Source organism: Lycium ferocissimum, unplaced genomic scaffold (genome assembly GCF_029784015.1).
Source record: "Lycium ferocissimum isolate CSIRO_LF1 unplaced genomic scaffold, AGI_CSIRO_Lferr_CH_V1 ctg1593, whole genome shotgun sequence".
Taxonomy (NCBI): Eukaryota; Viridiplantae; Streptophyta; class Magnoliopsida; order Solanales; family Solanaceae; genus Lycium; species Lycium ferocissimum.
The window spans coordinates 40,170-51,176 of NW_026716325.1; the positions used below are offsets into that span (position 1 = coordinate 40,170).

General features: G+C 32.6%; 1 protein-coding gene across 3 annotated transcripts; it reads left to right on the plus strand.

The window, feature by feature from the left end:
• Positions 1-5,918: 5,918 nt before the first annotated feature.
• Positions 5,919-10,586, plus strand: LOC132042524 (uncharacterized). 3 transcript variants are annotated; one of them, XM_059433046.1, is made up of 5 exons: positions 5,919-6,072; positions 8,045-8,231; positions 8,498-8,585; positions 10,064-10,130; positions 10,227-10,586. In XM_059433046.1, exons 2-5 carry the CDS (start codon positions 8,102-8,104, stop codon positions 10,275-10,277), a joined length of 336 nt encoding a protein of 111 aa, XP_059289029.1. In that variant the 5' UTR covers positions 5,919-6,072; positions 8,045-8,101; the 3' UTR covers positions 10,278-10,586. The 3 variants fall into 3 exon arrangements, with proteins under 3 accessions (XP_059289029.1, XP_059289028.1, XP_059289027.1); XM_059433045.1 differs by having other exon boundaries at positions 10,243-10,586; XM_059433044.1 differs by lacking the exons at positions 10,064-10,130; positions 10,227-10,586 and adding an exon at positions 8,715-8,968.
• Positions 10,587-11,007: the final 421 nt, after the last annotated feature.

Consider the following 11,007-nt stretch of genomic DNA (forward strand, 5'->3'; position numbering starts at 1 on the left):
GAAAAATCTGGGAACCTTACTCAAGATAGTGTAGTGAAGTCTAGGGATTTAGTTTTGTTGCGAAAGTTGGGGGATAATTCACGAATTTGTTTAAATAATTAATTTGTGTTTATGTTTTTAAGTTTTACATGATTAATGATTTGAATTAGTTTCTGGAATTTTCTAATTATTATTGTTGTAAATAGTTTAGTTCTTAGGAGACTGGGTAATGAATTGCATGATAATGGTAGAATCGTGAATTATGTAAAAGCATAAAACTGTATGAATGATGGTAGAATCATGACTTATGTTTCAGAAATTTGTTTTTTAAGTTTTCTATGTTATTGTTGTATTAAATTTGTATGAATATTGTATATAATGTTGTTGTAGTTGTTTTAAATTTCAAGAAATCTAACATGAATATTATACACAAAAATATGAGCGAAATTCTAATCCTTGAGCGAGATATGCATATTTTATACCTATTTCACTTTTCATACATGAAAATTTGAGCGGAAATTTTAAGCCGCGATGAGATATACACATTTTATACAGTTTTCATATACAAAATTCTGAGCAAAAATTTTAAGCTTTGACCGAGATATACACATTTTATACAATTTTCATACACAAAATTTTGAGCGAATTTTTTTGTATATGTTTTGTAAGAAATCTATTGGTATATTTTGTAAACTAAAAAATATCATCATGTCTTGTAAATATGTCATGTTCTTGTGTACATATAGGAGAATATCTTGTGTATATATAGGTTATTCTCCCTTCTGCATCTCCTTTCTGTATATGCACATTATATCCATTCCAAACTGCTGGGAATAATTAGTTTTAGATGCTCAATGGATGGGTTACGGCCCATTAACAGTTCAGAGAGAATGTGTGCTGGTTGGGCCACAGACGGTAGATGAAAAATTATGGGCTGAAATATCTTTTGAATTTTGATTAAGACGTTTTCGCACGTATAGTCCTTCAACCGCATTGGTAAATATTTAAAACACTTCTTATTTACGTAAGACATATTTATCTTCGGAAGCTGAATTTTGCGCAAACCGTAAGTTTGTAGGAATTAAATTATACGGCATAATTTGTGTAGTATATTTCAAATTATATTAAGTGTTGAAAATTTTTTGTTATGTTTTTATGGAATGTTATCATACGTAAATGTAAATTTTATAGGAAAATCTAAAGTATGCCGCGTCAAAGGTGCTGAAGGGCCAAAATTAATGACCACAAATTTAAGGACGAAAATTAAAAGGTGAATTACGTATATATACATATTAAGGAGAAATATTTACGAAACGTGACGATAGTTTTCTATTTACAAAACATAATATTGCAAACCCTATAACAAACATATATTTTATTTTATTTTAAATATTTTTTTTAAAAAATTATTTTTTTAAAACAAAATATTTTTTTATTTTTTTAAAAAATAGTTTTTTATTTTTTTCGCTCAAAAATTTATGTATAAAATGTGTATATCTCGCTCAAGGCTTAAAAAGTTCGCTCAAAATTTAGTGTATGAAAACTGTATGAAATGTGTATATCTCGTTCAAGGCTTAAAAATCACCTCAAAATTGTATGTATGAAAACGGTATGAAATTTGTATCTCGCTCAAGGCTTAGAATTTCGTTCACATTTTCGTGTATAAAGTTCATGTTAGATTTCTCTAAAATTAATACAACTACAACAACATTGTATACAACTTTGATACAACATTCAAGACTTAAAATAATCGCTTAAATTTTTGTGTATGAAATATGTATATTTTGCTCAAGGCTTAAAAAATTCGCTCAAATTTTGTGTATGAAATGTGTATATCTCGATCAAGACTTAAACGTTACGTTCAAAATTTTATGTATGAGAATGGTATGAAATGTGTATATCTCGCTCAAGACTTAGAATTTCATTCACACTTTGTGTATGAAAAGCTATATTAAAAATTTCGCTTACCCATGAACATTTCATACATTTTTCATACACAAAAATTTGAGGTAATTTTTTAAGCCTTCGAGCAAAAAAAAAAAATTAATTTTTTTTTTGAAAATAAAATAAAAAAAGAAAAATATATGAAAATCCGTCATGTTTCGTAAAATATCGTTATGTTTTGTAAATAAGAAAAACTATCACAAAGCCAGTAAATATTTAAACGTATATATACGTAGTTTTCCCAAAATTAAAGACCACCCTAAAATAGGGGTATTTGGGCGAATGACCTTTTGATTACAGTGTTCCCCTACTTTCTCCACATTCGACAAGTTTCTTAATATAATTAGAGAGAGAGAGAGAGAGAGCAACTTATAGTGCTAATTACTAGTGTTATTTCGATAAAACCGATAATTAGGACCCAAAAAAAGTCTTTTGTTTTCTCCTGATTTTTAGTGATTTGATGGAAAACATTTCAACCGTTCAAAGTGTGATCAAGTTACATTCCGCTGGACAAGCAAATATTGAGTTATTTATAAATCATGTCTACGATTTTTAGTACGGGGAGCACGAGAATTAGATGCAGCGGTTTGAAGTTTATGAATTTTAAAAATACCGCTTAGCATGTTTTAGTAATTACTGGGTTAGCAGTTAGACATTTATACATATTTAATGAATTTTTTAATACGAATAAATGTTCTAAGAAAAAGCTATTAGATTCATCTGAACCATACATAATATTATAGCTCTACCCCCGTCAATTCGACCTTCCAACTACCAATAATATACAATAGAAAAAACAAAAAGAAAAAAGAGAAAGCATTTGTTGTGGCATGAATAATGCACCACGAAAGAAGCCTGATTAGCAACAAAAAGAGACCACAAATGTTTTTTTGTGCTTCAAGAAAAGATACGTAGAAGATGATCTTTCCAAAATATTAAAAGAGACCAAAAATTGTTTAGTTTATTGATTGTGTGATTCAAGCTACTAGAAAAAAGAGTCATTTAATAACTACTAGAAACAATAACTTTTTTAATGGATCATAAAGAGTTAAATTAATTAAACTTATTTTTTCGTAAGTCGGAGATTATCCATGGTAACTTCGACAATCTATGAGTAAACATTGTTTCTCATATCAATAAAAGTTGTGGTAGAATGAATAAAGGTCTCGAGTTCGAGTCTTGAGTATGAAATTTTTTTTGTTAGAAAGCATTTTTCTATTAAATGAAATATATGTAGTGCGAATCCAAATTAATCGAGTCCTAATGCATATATTGATTACCGGGTGAAATTTTCTTAAAAAAAATTATTTCTCATAAAATACCACACAATAAATTGATACTGTTATCTGGTATCAACCCCCAACCATTAACTATTGGTGGTTCAAACACTACTAATATTAATTGACTAACCAAACAAAGCTATGCTATTCAGCTAGCTGACAATTTTTACCAAACTACGTACCAAAGTGGAGACTTCGAGATTTCGAAGTTATCCATTCAATATTTTCGGTAACAAGAAAGTTTCGTGTTTATTTTGCCCTTTTTTATTCAATAATCTTGTCCATTTTGTCATCATTATCCACTTTATAATTTTTACAGGATCTCTTACTAACCGTGATGAGTAAGATAAGGTTTGTAAATGAGAATGTTTGCTTAAGCTTATAAGCTGATTAAATTAGTTTATAAATAATAATTTTGAGTTATTAACGTGTTTGATAAATATTAAAAGTGCTTATAAGGTGCTTAAGATTTTGACTCATCATTAAGAAAATCATTTAGCATCGACTATAAAGAATATTAACTAAATTATTCTTATCCCCATGAATAAATTAACGATATGCCTTCTTGAAGTATTAAGTATGAGTTTTAAGAAATAATTAATACTTTTTTTGATTTCTCAAACAGAAGTACTTTGGGCCAAATTTGTCGGTTAAAACAACAAATAAAAAAGATCAACAGATGTATTATGCCACAATTTCAAGTTAATCAAAATCCCTTGATTGAAACTATCTATATCAACAACAACAACATATTCAGTATAATCAATCAGGTGGGATCTGTTTTCGGATAGACCCTTGGTTCAAGATGACACTATCTATATCATCTTATTTAAATTGTCTTTGTTAAATATCATTAATAATTTTGGATTTTTCAAGTGTACGCTTTTTGTTGACATGACTCAGTAATCCATAAAAACCAAAAATTATTTTCCCATGCCCCCACCATAGATCCATTTAGATTCTACTAAATTCTCAACCAAATTCACAACGAAAATTAGAAGACAAAAACACCCTTGTCAACAAAGTTGGTGCAGGGTGTTTTCAGTAAATTCACACAATACATAGCTTTATCCGCTCACAAAGACAAAAGCCACGGCATATAGAAAATGACCCAATGGATCTGAGAAACCAAACTGTGGACAGCTGAAAAACATGTGCTACCAAATCAAGACACACAAAAAAAAAAAAAAAAAAAAAAAAAAAAAAGAGAGAGAGAGAGAGAGATTGAGAGAGAAATAATTCAGTATTTTTTTTATTTATATTAAACTCGTTTTTGAGCTCAACTACTCATTTTTGAGGTCAATTAAGACGATCATTCTTAAGGCTCGATTCGAAACTTCTGAGTAAGAACGGATCGCATTTATTCAGAGATGAATTCAGGATTAAAAATTTTTAATTTCTACAACAACCTCAAACTAGTACTATTTTAGATACTACTCTTTTCATTTCAATTTGTTTGTCTTATTTTCCTTTTTAGCTTTTAAAAAATACCTTTTTTAATTTCACTTTTTTAAATGACATGTTTAAGATCACAAGACTAAATAACATTTTGATACATTATATATATTTTTAATTTAAGACCACAAAATTCAATTACTTTCTTAAATTCTGTGTCAAATCAAAACCAAATAAATAAATTAAAATGGATAAATTATTAATTAGGTTCACAACTAAATATATACCGATAGAAAACTAGACAAAGAAATTCATAGAGAAAATACTAATTAAATTCACAATTAAATATTTATAAATATATATTGCTAGATTTTTAACCTGTAAACATAATCTAGACATAAATCATTGAACTATCCCCTAAAAGATGCAAAAGTCAAGAAAATAATATTTTAATTCCCTAGTGGACCCTTTAAAGAACTTCATCTATAAATAGCCACTGAGCCCCTTCATTTATTTCTTTCTTTCCTCCCTTTTCTCTCTCGGGTGTCTTCACAGTAAAAACAAAGGTACTTACTCATTCTCTTTATTTATTTCCTTTTATTATTTTCCTTTTTTCTTTCTTGTTTTATTTAGTTATTGTTTTTTATGTTTTCTTTTTTCTTTTTTGTTTTATATGTTTTTCTGTTATGTTTTTGGTGATTCTTGCATGCACTTGGTATGTTGCATTGATCTATTGAGAGTTTTAAATGTTGGTAACGCGAGTTGTGGGGTTAACTTGTTTTTTTTTTTTTTTATTGAAATTGTTGTAATATTTCTGAGTGTTTAAGTTTTATAACTTCAATGTATGATGAACTTGGGTACACATTCTCATCAGGGCTTTGCTTGTTAATCAAGATTTTTCAAGCTAAGAGGAAAATTTAAGTTTTTGGCAGCTGAAATGTGAAGTAAAATTGGGTTTTTACTGTAAAGTTCTTGAAAAGATTGGTGTAATTTGCCTTTTGATTTTGTGTGTTGACTTGGATGCAATATAATGTACTCCCTTCGTTCCATAATAAGTGGTGTTTTTAGTTTATGCACACCCCTTTAAGAAATTGCTCACTCTTAGAAAATTAGGAATGTTTTTATAACTTAACCCCTAATCAAATTTTACCACTTTCTAAGTTGACATTGGGTATTGGAATTTGGATATTATGTAAATAAGGGTAATTTTGGAAAAGTAAGATCAATTTCTTCTTGAAATCCTAAAGCACCACTTATTTTGAAACAAAATGAAAAGCCTAAAACACTGTTTATTTAGAAACGGAGGGAGTAGCTAGTGGATAATAGGGAATTTAATGTTTTTATTGTCTACTCAGATTGAGTATGCACATAATTAAAAGTTTGCTCATTTGTTTGGTTTAGATGAAAGCCTTTTGCAGTGCGGCGGGGTTGTTGACCTAGGGCAATTTGCGAAGCTCCGTTCTGTATCGAAAAGGTGATAATTGTTAATCATTTAAGGATATCAATGTTACCGTTCTATATCGAAAAGTCAACAATGGTAAATCATTTAAGGATGTCAATGTTACCGACTTACCGTTCTATAACTCATGATTAGTCTGTGGAACGTCGAAGCTACCGTCTCCACAGTCTAGTTATAACTTGTTTTTAATGTTGGAAAAGATAATATACAAGATCTTGCTGTGTGTGACAGAGCTAAGACACTTTTTTTTTTTTTTTTTTCTGAAACTGGTAACTATGTCTATATTTCATCTGAGCAAAACAGTACATGGGTTGTACCGAAACCATATTTACATAAGAACTCCATTACTCTACTGTCCTCTTCCTATATTGAATCTAAAACATCAATGATGGAAACAGTCTCATTTGAGTACACCTGATAACACCAAAAGCATAAGATCAAAAGACAGTTCAACTTGATCTTTTGCATACTGTTCTCTGCATTCTCAAAACATCTAGAATTCCTCTCCTTCCAAATAGTCCACCATATACTTGCTGGGACAATTCTCCATCTACCTCTGTTCTTTGCCTGCAAACCTGCTTCCTTCCAACTCTGAACTCAGAAGTGCTTTTCTGTAATCCTTCCAGGCATAGTCCATGAAATGCCTTTGAGATTTAAGAATAGTCTCCAAAGTTGTCCTGTAATCTTGCAGTGTAGAAATAGATGATTAACTGTCTCTGCATCTTCACCACAAAAGAAACATCTGGAACATAAAGGCATCCCTCTTCTCATCAGATTGTCTTGTGTCAGTACTGCTTCCTTAGCCAGCAACCATACAAAGCAAGCAACTTTGTGTGGGATTTTTGTTTTCCAGAGTTGTTTCCAGGGCCAATTGTTTAGCTGTAGATTGGACTGATTCATTCTTCTGTAGGCTAAACTCACCTTGAAAGATCCCCTGCTACTATTCTGCCATCATAACACATCTTGACCTGCTTCCAACCGCTAAATTGTTCTATTGTGCTAAAAAATTCAGCCACCCTTGGAATTTCCCAATCATTTAGTTGTCTTCTGAAAATAAAATTCCATCCTTGAGGTGTCCAAAGTTCTGCTATAGTCCTCTGCTGATGTAGGACTAGACTATGAATGTCTAGAAAGAGTACTCTCATGTTGCCTGCTGATGTAGGACTAGATTCAGCCACCCTTGGAATTTCCCAATCATTTAGTTGTCTTCTGAAAATAAAATTCCATCCTTGAGGTGTCCAAAGTTCTGCTATAGCCCTCTGCTGATGTAGGACTAGATTATGAATGTCTAGAAAGAGTACTCTCATGTTGCCTGCTTCATGCCAATCATCTTTCCAGAAGTCAGTCTTCTCCCCATTGCACACTTTAATTTTAGTTTCAAGCTTGAATTCATCCCATAAAACTCTGATGGACCTCCACAAGCTTACACCATATGGTGTAGTAACAGTCTTTGTCATCCAATTGTTCTCCTACTTCTTTTTTCGAGACTAAGATGTCTGAATTTGAACATACGATTATTAAGATGTTTTATTTAATTATGAACACTGGATGATTAAGACAGGTGTTCTCTCTGCATATGAAAGTTTATCGTTTGTTTTATTTAAACATTACTAGTAAATTTAAGTTAATAGTTTCGTTCTCCCTTTTCCTCCATCTATTCTCTTGGATGTAGAATAAAAGCTTTTTTGATGCTTGTTGACATTGGAGAATTCGAATGACCAATTGCAACGAGCATTGATACTCTTTAATCAAGATATAGGAGGTAAATTAGCACCAATGAAAATGCTACTACATCTCAACAGCTGTTGGGAATTACTTAAGAATTTCAGCTTTTCTTATGTATATTCTATATTTCTCTTCCGCAACATTTTTTTTTGGTATTTAAAGTATGATTTATTCAGAACATGATTTTGTGCATGACTCATTAGCAATTCATATCTAGTACCTTCTGACGCGATCTCAAAGAGACCTTTTCATAAATGCGTAGGGTCAGCAATTACTTTTTCGTCTTCGGGAAGGGAATGATTTTTCAGTCCCGAGGGCCATGGAAGTAGATACTGGAAATTCGTGTTTTATTGAGAAGCTGCCTGTAGAAAGATATACAACATCTACAAGAGAAACAAAGAAGTCGCCTCCAGAAAATAACAAAAGCCCTCCTGTATTTGTCAATCACGGTTTGTTCTTTAACCTTTTTGAGAATTTAGAAACAAATCTCTTCAAGTGATTGAGCAAATGTTTTGTTTTAGTCAAGGAGTTTCACTTATTTGATTTGTACCATAGTGCACTCAATAAAAATGAGGAATCTGAATTGGCTAAAGCATCATAAAAATGGACTTTCTGTTGTTGGTGGCTCAAAGAAAAAGGATGATCCAAACTGTATGAGTCTAGACATTGTGATTCTTCTTGTGTTACTAATATGGTATAGTTGTTTACGGTGCAGCTGCTATTGCATGGCATGAGAACAGACGAACATGGGTTGGAGATGTATCAAGTAGGTCAGATAGGATGCCTAAGGATCCAATTATAAGGTAATGCTTTTGCATCCACAGTATACAGAATCTACTTCAGAAGAGTTCCCATTTATTTTTCATACTCCAGATGAGAGCTGAGGTTCTCCGTACTCTTGGTAATGCCTCAGAGAAATCCCTGATTGTCAGAGATAAGTTGATGAATGGAAGTCTTGATCTTTACTGCACAGAGAAAGATGATTTATCATATACACCCAAAAATACCAGAAGAATGTCAAGTTACCTGCTTCACTACGGTGTTCAGTTAACAGTCGGCAATTTCATATAGTGATGCTTCAGTGGCTATGCACTTAGAGAACAGTAAGAGAACATATAAATAGCTGGCCCACAATGGGAAAGAGTTAAGGAAATATATGAGAAGAAACTATAGTTTTCAACGCCAAGTGAGCATTTTACGTTTTACCTTTTTTAGCAAAAGTTAATCCTTTGTTTAGTCTAATACGGGCCTGTAATGCATCAGGAGAGGTCCACAGGTGGAGATTTAGTGTATTCAATGTTGCATAGCTTCTGTATGATTTGATGCAGTAGATATTTCTCAATATCAACTGATTTCCTCTATTTTCTCTAGAGGAGGTAAGTTCCCGTGCAGGGCATGAAATGGATATTGCAATGCACGCATTTTTCCATCTCAAATGGCCAACAGAACATACTCTATTTTATTCTAGAGTGAACAAGTGGTGAGCCTTTGCACTTTTCCCACTGTGCATGGCCATCTTGAAATGCATGTATTCTATTGCATCCACATACAAGGCATAACATATATCTTGATATAGTATGCGAGTGCAAATACGCGTGCTATTAACAGAAAGGAATCCTTGTACCTTGAACTAGTTTATCATGATCGGTGATCAAAAGGTATTCCGTAGTGTCTTCCACGAGCTAAAGAAAATATTATACAGGGATGATCCGAGGATGGGGAACTTGAGTGTATAGTGCTAGAGCCTTTGATGCTGAAGTTTGGATAGAGGGTGACTGAGAATGGATGAGGGTAAATACAAAGTTTAGTTAGAATATAATTTCACTAAACATTTGGATTTGTTTAGTTGTGTTCCAAGTACATGATATAAGCATATTGTGGCGATAAAGGGGAGCCCAGTGGTCCAGTTATCCCTGGTGGTCCCATATTGTTGCAATAAAGGCTAGAGGGGCGGTCCCATTATCCCTGGTGGTCCCGTTCCCATATTGTGGCAATGAAGGCTAGAAGGCGGGCTCATTATCACCGAGTTGTGAATGCTACGGTTGGTCCTAAGGGTTGAGCCCAGACAGATATCTCAATTATCAAAAAGGAAAAAAAGGGGGAGTCCGGCGGTGCACTAAGCTCCCACTATGGGCGGGATCCAGGGAAGGGTCGGACGCATTGGGTTTATTGTATGCAAATAAGTGAAGTGAACGTGTTCTCTCTTTGACTTGGATCAAACCTTTCATTAATGTTCTTATTTCTTACCAATAGACTGAAGCTCCATGAATTTTTCATGCAGTTGGTCAACAACCTATGAAGATTTGCTCTCTACAACAGAGCCTTTCTCCGAGCCAATTCCTTTAACTGTAAGCAATCTGGATAATGTACATCGCTTCCTTTTACATATATTATTCTATCAGAAATGATGGTCATTTGTCTAGTGCTATTATTAATTGGATTAGTTTCTGGATTTCACAGGAGATGGTAGACTTTTTAGTCGATATTTGGCATGATGAGGGGCTTTTCGACTAGATAATTGTGAAGGCGACTTCACCTATGTATCTCGTGCAGATTATTGTGCAGACATTGGAAAATTCTTGTGCATCTTCGACAATCTTTGACCCGTAAGATATTTAGCTTGACATTCAACTTCTTTTAGCAAATTCTTCTAGTCATTGATCTTTATAGGACCTTCCATTTTATGTTGTACCGTTTGTAGATCGGAGAGTCCTCTGAATCATGTTGTATCAAAACATTGTTATGTATAAGTACTGAATCTTTCAAGCAGATTCTTAATGATCCCAAAGTAGCTTTTGTTTCAATTATTTGGGCCTGGTTTATAAAGTAATTTTGCTGTTCTGGTAATACTTCATGTACAAGATATGGTTATTGGATAAAATGGGGCACAATTATATTCAAGCAACTAGTCAAATAGCCCGCACTTCGCGCGGTTAGACGTCAATGCATTGCGAAGTGGTTTTTTTTTCTTCTAATTATAGAGGTAAAAGTGATAAAAAGAAACTGTAACACCAACAAAAAAATTAAAGTTAATGTAATACATACATATGGGAAAAAATGAAAACATCACCTAACCTTTTTTAAAGACTGATAATAAAATGGTTTTTGAGGAGTCATTCTCTCAATGTGGTAGAGAAGTTCAGGCTCATTTTATAGAGGAAAAAAAGTAACGTAACCCTTTGAATCATGTTAAATGTCATTCACAAATAATACAGAGTAGTATTA

Bases quoted from the DNA above. Each gene is read 5' to 3' on its own strand.
- LOC132042524 (XM_059433044.1), top strand. From the start codon at position 8,102: ATGGAAGTAGATACTGGAAATTCGTGTTTTATTGAGAAGCTGCCTGTA. The intron at 8,232-8,497 runs GTTTGTTCTTTA...TTTACGGTGCAG, and splicing joins TCCTGTATTTGTCAATCACG to CTGCTATTGCATGGCATGAG. The intron at 8,586-8,714 runs GTAATGCTTTTG...CCTGATTGTCAG, and splicing joins CCTAAGGATCCAATTATAAG to AGATAAGTTGATGAATGGAA.